General features: G+C 37.0%; 1 protein-coding gene across 3 annotated transcripts in view; it reads left to right on the top strand.

Annotated features, from left to right (window-relative positions):
* LOC107596126 (latent-transforming growth factor beta-binding protein 3) overlaps positions 1 to 6,015 on the top strand; it is a 51,659-nt gene extending 45,644 nt beyond the window's left edge. For 2 of the 3 annotated variants that reach the window (XM_016286774.1, XM_016286775.1), the window contains exons 25-30: positions 3,398 to 3,538; positions 3,822 to 3,980; positions 4,254 to 4,415; positions 5,090 to 5,179; positions 5,249 to 5,380; positions 5,521 to 6,015. In XM_016286774.1, the coding sequence (XP_016142260.1) occupies positions 3,398 to 3,538; positions 3,822 to 3,980; positions 4,254 to 4,415; positions 5,090 to 5,179; positions 5,249 to 5,380; positions 5,521 to 5,672 (836 nt within the window). In that variant the 3' untranslated portion in view covers positions 5,673 to 6,015. The remainder of the gene's footprint in view (positions 1 to 3,397; positions 3,539 to 3,821; positions 3,981 to 4,253; positions 4,416 to 5,089; positions 5,180 to 5,248; positions 5,381 to 5,520) is intronic. The other variant, XM_016286776.1, reaches the window with a different exon arrangement.
* The last annotated feature ends 3,964 nt before the right edge of the window (positions 6,016 to 9,979 follow it).

The raw sequence follows: 9,979 nt of genomic DNA, 5'->3' as shown, positions 1-9,979 counted from the left end.
GTGCTAAAGCATTTATTAGTAAACTTTTGTCTGCTTTGTGAGAACATGAAAGCCTCAAAACCTATTGTCATAATATTTTGTCTAGAAGGTGAGATGAAAGAAAGTTTTTTTTGAAGCAGGGTGAAGCCAGTTCGTGTGTGTGTGTGTGTGTGTATGGGTGAGTGAGTGAGTGAGTGAGTGAGTGAGAGAGAAAGAGAGAGTTATACTATCAGATTGATGAAATGATATTGGATGCAGTTCAGGGTAGGATGAAATAGAAAACTTGTAATACTTCCAATAGTTTGTATAAGTGTGTGTGTGTGTGTGTTAGCGTGAGTATGCATGCATCCAAACATGAACAGGTCCAAGGCCTTTATGTTTGCAAGCACGCGTACATATGTGAACGTGAATGTGAACATGATCAACATGCTCCTGAACACTAATAGTTTCTATTACTTTCATTCTTTCCCATTCACTTTGAATGGCTGGACATTTTTGACCGGGAACACCACAAGTGTGACTTTGTGCCATTTTGTACAAAATAAAAGCATTTAAAAGCAAACTCCCTGATTAAACATTAAAGTACACTAGTGCGATAAACAGTGCAAATTTTCATCAGTTTTTATTTAATATTGTGAAAATTATTCATAAATAATAATTTTTTCACTCAAAAAATTAGGTGCCTACTCTCAGATAAATGAGGCCTACGATTAATCAGAAGCAAATATAAATACAAAACCAGTCCTAAATGAAAGAAAAGAAGTTGACAAAAAGATTGAATCCAATATTTGGTGATACTATAGCATAATGAGTGATTTATAAGCAATTTATTGATAATTTTTTGAAAATAAGTGCCTTTTTTGCTCTGTAACCTCGTAAGTGTGAAAGGGTTCTGAACCCTTCTGAACACACAGCAGCAGGTTTATGCACAGATCTAATATACTAACAAGCGTTCAATCACTTTACCAACTGTTTATATTCACTTAAGACATAAAACTCTGGACATATTTTTGTGCGTATTTGTCAGTTTAAGCGCACATCCTTATCTGTGTTTTGCACCATCTCTGAATGCATGCTCAGAAAGCCATCTGGGGAACAATGTCATTCGCAGCTCAATGTGCTTTTAGGTCTTTTTTAGTATTGAACACTGATTTGGATGTTGCATAGGAAGTGTGACAGCGCACTAAAGAAAGGAGTGGAATGCGGCTTTTTTTCCCATTTCCATTTAATCATTTAGCAGATCCTTTTATCCAAAGTGACTTACAAATGAGGAGAACAATGGAAGCAATCAGACCAACAAGAGAGCAACAGTATACAAGTGCTGTGACAAGTCTCAGTTAGTCTAGCACAGTACACATAGCAAGGTGTTTTTTTATTTTAAATAAATTAGAGCGAATAGAACAGAACAGGTAAATGCTAGTATTAATTGGTCAGGTGCTGACAAAAAATATGTCTTTAGACGTTTTTTGGAAATATGGCTTAATGTATTAAGATAGCACTAATAAAAGATCAAATTCAATATATAGTTTATTAATTGAATGTAGTACAAGTCAAGCAGATGGCTATGAACACAGCACGCAAACTTTCATTTTCCTCCCATACAGCAAAACGCTTAATGTGGCATAACGGACTAAGATGATAAAGACCAAATTCAGTATAAGTCTTATTGTTGACGCAAACTATTTACAGATCAGCAGATTAGAAGAAATGCATTAAAGTGATATTAAAAGGACCAACTCCGTACAGGCAAGCAGACGAGCCCAGAACGCAATGCGTTAAATTGCACGTTAAACGTTTTCCTCCCATAGAAAATCATTATAAATCAAACACGTTAATGGCCGAAGACAGTGATATAAAAAGGCTGTAGACAGTTTATTCTATATGGGAAAACGCTTAACGTGAAACTTTGCGTGTTGTATTTATTCTGGGCTCACCTGCTCGTCTGTACATATTAGTTATGTTTTAATAATGAGGAGCAGTATATTGAGTTTGGTCTTTATCATTCTTAGTCTGTTATGCCACATGCCACGTTTTGCGGTATGAGAGGAAAACACTATATACATATACATTATATTAATAAACTGTATATCAAATTTGATCTTTTAATAGCACTTAATCTCTTAAAACATTAAGCCATATTAAGTGTTAATGGTTTTCTCTGGGAGGAAAACGCTTAACGAGAGACTTTGCGCATTGCGTTCATATTCTGCTCTTCTGTGGCCACAGAATTGTGGGTCTTGTCTTTTTCTCCTAGATGTGACTTGCAGGACCCTGTAGGTTATGGTACTAAATTAGTTTTAATTAGTTTTAATCACCACAGCGTCTTGTCTCCACTGGCATCATGCACGATTTGTGTCGATTGCAAGTGACGTCGCGGGTAGCGGAGAGTGCAGGTGGCGATTGTAATTTTGTTTCATTTTTCTTGTCTTCACCACCTGGCCACTTGTGCAAAATGTTGAGAGATTCAATAAAAAAAACATAAAATTCAAAATAAAAAAAGATTGCAAGTGACGTCACTTTCGGAAGCGCAGGTGTCTGAGAGTGCAAGTGCATGTCTGCAGCTAGACCCTATTGGAGCAAGGGGACGCCCTGGTGGTTCAGGGGCCCTACGTAACTTGCATACTTTGCCTATAGGGAGGACCAACACTGTCCACCATCAATCAAAACAATTTGCCTACAGTATGTATTTATATATAAATGTTTATTTACAAATGAGTTAATATATTTTATACTTATATTTCATATTAAATATAATAAATACGTATCAAATATAATAATTACAATATAACATTACCATTCAAACATTTAAGATCAGTGCAATTTTTAAAAGAACTGAATACTTTATTCAGTGAGGATGTATTTTATATGAATTATTTTTTGTATTAAATATAATAAATATATTTATAAACTACAGTACGATTTTAAGAAACTATTCAAAAAAGTGACAGAAGGGAATATTAATTTATAATGTTACAAAATATTTCTGTTATAAATAAATCCTCTTCTTTTGAACTTTCTATTTACCAAAGAATCCTGAAAAAAGTATCAGTTTCCACAAAAATGTTCAACAGCACAACTGTGTGAATAATACTAAGAAATATTTCTTGAGCATCAAATCAGCATATTAGAATGATTTCTGAAGGATCATGTGACACTGAAGACTGGAGTAATGGCAGAAATGGAATAAATTACATTTTAAAATATATTAAAATAGAAAACAGTTATTTTAAATTATACTAATATTTCACGATTTCACTGGTGTGTTTTTTTATATTTTATTAAATGCCTTGGTGAGCAAAAGAGACCCCAAACCTTTAAACGGTAGCCACTAGCCAATGTATTTTTTTTTTTTTTTTTTACTAAATGAAATATAAATGTAATACAAATGATTGACAAATGAAAACATTTTTTGCTTCAGGTGTGGATGAATGTCAGGACCCTGCTAATTGCAAAAATGGCCACTGTGTAAACACCCAAGATTCCTATTATTGCATCTGCACTCCTCCCTGGATTCTGGCAACTGACCGTAACCGCTGTGTCACACCTGAGGAGCAGACGGGTGAGTATAGTTGTATGGGAGCATCACAGTCGTGATTAAAAAATGGCACAAGTTCTTAAAATGTAATGTACAGAAGGTGGTTTTATTATGGCACAAAATGTGTTGGACTATTCATTTCCTAAGAAATTCAACTGCTCTTCCTGGAATAGTAAAGCTGAAATAACTCCAGGCATTTATTGAAGTTCTCACCCAAGAATGTGTGCTTCTGATGTCTCTCTCTCCTTGTCTTCCTCCCTCCTGCTTTTTTCTCTCTATCTGTCCTTCTCTCTGTATATCTCTTTAGTAACGGGTGTGTCTGTGGTGCACCTTTCAGATGTGAATGAGTGTGAGGATCCCTCCTACTGTAGGAACGGGAGATGTGTCAACACTCCCGGCTCCTTTCACTGCATTTGCAAGCAGCCACACACCTTCAGTGCAGCCCTCAAGCAATGCGTCTATGATGGTGGGTATCACAAGTAATCAGCATGCAGACTGCAGTGATTGCTGGATTGTTTTTTTTTTGTTTTTTTTCCTTGATTGGCTTTCATGTGGCTTGGCAGTCTACAAGTTATTGCTTTGAACCTCGTTTCACCACAAGACTGCTGAGCATGGACCATTAAAGATGTTTGTTAGCCTTGGAGTTGCCTTTGTTTCCACCTACTTTTCCATTTCTTTCTTCTTCTGCGAACCTTCTGTATTTTGTCCTCCATCATCTCCTCATCTCTGTCTCTCTCAGACCGCACTGCAGCACATAAGGACATATGTTTCCATGAGGTTGATGAGGATCTTATGTGCACTATGCCGCAAAATGAGCTAACCGTGACGTACTCTGAGTGCTGCTGTCACTACGGTCGAGGCTGGGGACCAGAGTGCCGGACCTGTCCTAATAGAAATTCAGGTATTGCAAAAAGGCTCTGCTTAGAAGGCTGCATTTATTTGATCAAAAATACAGTAAAAACAGTAATATTGTCAAATATTCTTCAATTTAAAATAACGTTTTTAAAATTGAATTTCTTTTAAAATGTGATTTATTCCTGTGATGGCGAAGCTGAATTTTCAGCATCATTACTACTTCAGTGTCACATGATGCTTCAGAAATCATTCTAATGTGCTGGTTTGCTGCTCAACAAACATTTCTTATTATGTTTTCTTATCAATTTGAGAACGGTTCATATTTTGTGGAAACTGATACATTCTATTTTTCTTTAAGATTCTTTGATGAATAGAAAGTAAACAAACAGCATTTATTTGAAATACAAAGTCTTTACTGGTACTTTTGGTCAATTTAATGCGTCCTTGCTGAATAAAAGTATTACATTCTTTAAAAAAAGAAGGTACTTACTCAAACGTTTGCGTGAATGTAATAATCAGTAAAAACATTTGTCAGTGTTGAATTTTCTTTTTTTACATTTGCATGTATTCAGGTGTAATATTTCCATTTAGCAGGCTACATCCATAAATGTATGTTTCGTAATTAGCCAGGCAGGTAGAAAAGTATGAAAGTGTGATGTACTGAGATGAAATGAAATATCAAACGCAACTTTCCTTTATTTTGTTTTGGTGTGTGTGCAGTGCTTTTTAACAGGTTGTGTCAGATGCATTTGGAGACTGAGTCTGATGGAGAGGGGGACTTCCTGGCAGCTTTTTCCAGTTACAACCCAGGTGAGCTTGCCAGAGCTAAATAGAAAGACTTAAAAATGGCTCAGTTTTACATGACTCTTTCATGTTCAGAGGGAGACAGTTCAGAGGAAGACTCAGACGAGTGTAGCTGTGCTAATGGACGGTGCGTGCGCTCCTATCTGGGTACGATGTGTGAGTGTAATACTGGATTTGTACTGGACCACTCGCGAACACGTTGTATAGGTGAGTATGAATGCAGGTCATCAAACACACCCACACTTAATCATATTTCCTGAAATATGTTCCTTAAGTCGACATGTTTCATCATTTCTAAGTGTACGGACAGCCATATTTTGATGCTCCTTCTCTCTTTCTTCCTCTAGATATTGATGAGTGTGCGGGCCGAGGGACAGGGCAGAGCCCCTGCAAGAATGCACGCTGTATTAACACCCTTGGTTCATTCAAATGTCACTGTAAACTCGGATTTGTAGCGGCACGCCGACCAAACGTGTGTATACGCACTAGGGCTCAGTAACAGCACTACGGCTGATCCACACAGTTTAACATTTCTACAGGCCACACTCTCTCTCTCATGTACATACAGAAATATTCATATGCCACCACTAATACACATCATCGAATCTAGTATAACTGCAATTATGAATATTTACCCATAAACACACCCAAAAAAGCATTTCATGTTTCACATTCTCATTTCCTGTTAATCATTTTCTTATGTTGGGAATTAATCATTAACTTCTTTATGTTGCTTTTATTGTATACTTTTGTTCATATCTGTTTGCGCCCATTTGACAATGTGGGATTGTCATTGGATGAAATGTATCTTTTAACTTAAGTGGATTCATTTTTTTCTAATTTCTCTGTCTTTTTCTGTGTTTCTTATTTTTTTCTATCTTTTTTTTAGATTTAAGTTTGCAAGACTTTAAAGTGTTTTTTAAAAATTGTTTCTGCCCTCTTTCAGACAGTTTGATATCAACGATCATTTGATTTTTGTGATATTCCTTTGTTTGTATTGATGTCTGTTTATTGTTCACCATTGATAGTGTTTTGTTCTATTAATTTGCTTTGTACATTGTTTTCTTTATTTGATCATGCAACCGTTGTCATCTTTCTTTGGTTGCACTGAGCACATTATTGTTTTTATATGAAGTTAGTCATTGACAGATGGCAGTGATTATTTGGTTTTCTAAACCATTTAAATTGTGCAAAAATGTTCTTCTGAAACAGAATGAAAAAATTAAGTTTTCAGTTTCTTTATTACTTTTTGCTTTCTCGATGAGACAGAACTGTGAGGTTATTTTTCACAGAAAAAATAGACCTAATAACTACACAAGTGCATTTAGCAAAGAAATTAAGATAAATTAATAAACAAGAATAAAAAGAAGTCAAACTTTCAATGCTGAGTGCAGCTGACTGATTTTCTCTGTGTATTTTACCTTTTTATTTCATTAATTATGATTGGCTGTAGCAGGGTGTTTTGGTGTAGAAAACGGACCAATTGTACTTTGAAAATAGCACACAGATTCAATCTAGCGGCAGCTTCACAGTGAGGGAAACCTTGTTTGTCAGCTTGGTTATTTTTCTATAGACATTATCTCTAATTGAACACAAAATAATGGGTCTACTCTTAATCATATTAACCACTTGATAAAAAAAAAAAAAGGCCTTCAGTAGCTCATCGATGCGTATTTGTAAGAAAAATATCCATATTCAAAACGTAATAATCACTTTAATCTAGCTTGCACCAACAGTTGTACACGGAAGCAGCTCCGGGCTGATGACGTATGAGTTCAGCATTGTGCATGCGCCGGTGAGTCTCGTGAAAACCATCGTTTGTTAAAGCTGCAGTCCGTAAGTTTTGCCTCTTTGTCGCCATCTCTGTTTGAAAACCTGGAATTGCAGCTGTGTGCGGAATTATCTTTCTTGCGTGGGTTGTGAGTCGGCGTGGCCCCAGCGCGGATGAAAAATGTTCTGAAGAGTATGTGTGGCAGTCAGTCACCGCACCGGTGTGGATATTTACTGTACTTCGCAATCACAGATTCTAGCCTACGTCTTGGAATATATGACCCAAATAAGAATTTTCACTGTATATTGGTACGAAATATACGATATATTTCACGTATATCTGAACAAGTAAGTAACAAGTCTGCAACGTTTGTTCTGACCAACTGAGAAAAAAAGCATTACCATAAATCTCGCTACCAATGGTGATTAAATCAACAGTGAGCACAAGCTAGATTAAAGTGATTATTACGTTTTGAATATGGATATTTTTCTTACAAATACGCATCGATTCGCTAAAGGAGGCCTTTGTTCACCCCCCCGGAGCTGTGTGAAACACTTTTTTTAATGGATGGGTGCTTTTTATTTCACTTCTTTTGGACTGATGCATGCAACACCTGCTGAGTGTCATTAAACAGCTTGAAAGATCAAAGACCATTTTTAATATAACTCCGACTGGATTCGTCTGAAAGAAGAAAGTCATATACACCTAGGATGCCTCGGGGGTGAGTAATTTATGGGCTAATTTTCATTTTTGGGTGAACTAACCCTTTAATAGCTGCTTGGAAAATTGTACATCAACACACTCATTCTTATAACTACCAGCTGTAGTATCATCTGCTCAGACACAACTGAAAGAGAAAAATCAGGTACCAGTAATAGAGCTACTACAGCACATAGTGCTTAGTACGGGCATGCTAATAATTTTGACAGTCTGTGGTGTTCTACCTCCACCTAGTGGCAAAAACAATCCTTTTGTTTTGTTTCTGGCACTAGGGGGCAGTAGAACATCACAAATACAATATTGTGAGCGCTCTTTCTGAAACACGTTCATAAACACATCCTTTCACATTTATAAAACGCTTACATTCAAAACGTTTTATTTCATGTCATATAAATCATATATAGCTTTATATTGCCAAAGCACTTTTAGTTCGTTTCTGTCTTTCTGTCTGTAGAAGGTCATTTAGAGTCTCTGTGTAGTAGCCTACACTCGGCACTATGTGAATTTACTTAATTTGCAACCCACCCTATGTATCTGACATAGCCAACAAAACAGCTATGTCTTCACTGGTAGGTGTGTACGTGAGTGTGTACTCGTCGTGTCATGACTAAAAGCTTCTGCCCCGTGTGAGGCTCGAACTCACGACCTTCAGATTATGAGACTGACGCGCTTTGTTTGTGTAAATATTTTCCAACAGGCTCAAAATGTTGGCTAACATATCAGAATTATCCCAGAGTAAGAGGTAATTTTTTCAATAATTATTATACCATAAAATATAACTTTTGTCCCACCTGAGACAGATGATTTTTCAAGTAAGTAATGGGTAGTGGGTAAGGGAAAGTGCAGTCTATTCTATGTGATCTCCTTTTGAAAACAATTTTTTATTCTATGTGATTTCCTTTTGAAGACAAATTTTTCACTTCCATTCACTGAACCTCCCCTAAAACTATTTTCCCCACTTTGAAGCCCTCTGCTCTATTACAAGTAAAGGTCATGCATTCAAATTTTTAGTTTTGTATATTGAAATATACTTAAAGTACTAAAAGTAGAAGCATAATGTATATTATATATAATTGATCAATTGATCTACTTGTTGTTACTACGAAGAATCACGGATGCAGAACGAGCGATGATTGGCCAATTTTGTTGTTACTGGGCGGAATCGTGGTTGCGATACGAGCGCTGATTGGCAGTAGCATACGTCTCATGGTTGCAGCCGGGAACGTGATTGGCTGTCATAACAAAGATTAACCACGACCTACAGGTGACATGAAGCGCCAACGAGGCCATATAATTTAAAAATACAGGGGCCAGTGATCTATTCTTATCCGTTACTATTGTGGTCAAAATCTGTTGCTTTCCGTTGTGGGTGTACAGTGAGTGTCGGTCGCGACCGAGTCGACTCTATGAGCCGGCTCTTTTAAGTGAACGATATGAGTCGGCCCCCGTCTCTACGCCGTTTTTTTGTTTGTTAGTTTTTTTACTTTCTTAATAACTTACAAGACAAAACAATGTGGTGATTTTTGACTCACTGATTGTTGGCATGCATACGTCATGTAACTTACTGTTTATGTTGCTTTGATGTGTAGGTGATGATTCTCGCTCGCGACAGAATCAACACACGTGCTTTTATTTTTATATCTAATTTCGTTTTTAATAATTAAAGGGGTCATATGATGCGATTTCAACTTTTCCTTTCTCTTTGGAGTGTTACAAGCTCTTGGGATATTCTTTATAAAAGTTAAGAGTCAGCCACACCTACCTAAAACGGCTCGTTCTAACACGCCCCCACATGTCTACCTCACGATGTGGGAAGATTTGCATAACGCCGCCCAAATGTTCACTAAAGAAAGAAGGCGTAACTTTTAGTCTTGCTGTAGTATTGTTGACGCTGCCGCCATGTCGTGAAGCGTGTGATTCGTTGTGAAAGCGAAACTACTCTGTTTGGTCTTCCAAATTAAGTACGTTTTCATTTAAATGATTTGCTACTGATGATTCAAACGCGAGTTTTGGGCTGTGTAGAGTAGCACTTGTTGTTTGTCATTTCTCTGATCACAAATGCAGACAGAGTTTTATGTTTACGCGGCGCGATGCAATGCAACGCGTAAAAAGACAGTATAAGTCATCCAGCTTCATCACTGTGTCTGTCACGCGACTCTGTTCCTCTTTCGGGCTCTGTCTTTACATTTATTTTTGAAAGATTTTACATATTTTACATTTCCTGACGAGTGCTTGCGTGTTCAGCCAATCACAATGCACTGGGTCAGCTGGCCAATCAGAGCAGACTGCGCTTGTCAGAAGGAGGGACTTTGTAG

This window comes from Sinocyclocheilus grahami, unplaced genomic scaffold (assembly GCF_001515645.1).
Source record: "Sinocyclocheilus grahami isolate Dianchi unplaced genomic scaffold, SAMN03320097.WGS_v1.1 scaffold215.1, whole genome shotgun sequence".
Classification (NCBI taxonomy): domain Eukaryota; kingdom Metazoa; phylum Chordata; class Actinopteri; order Cypriniformes; family Cyprinidae; genus Sinocyclocheilus; species Sinocyclocheilus grahami.
Note: the sequence above shows the minus strand (reverse complement) of the source record. Positions and strands in the feature narration are given on the sequence as shown.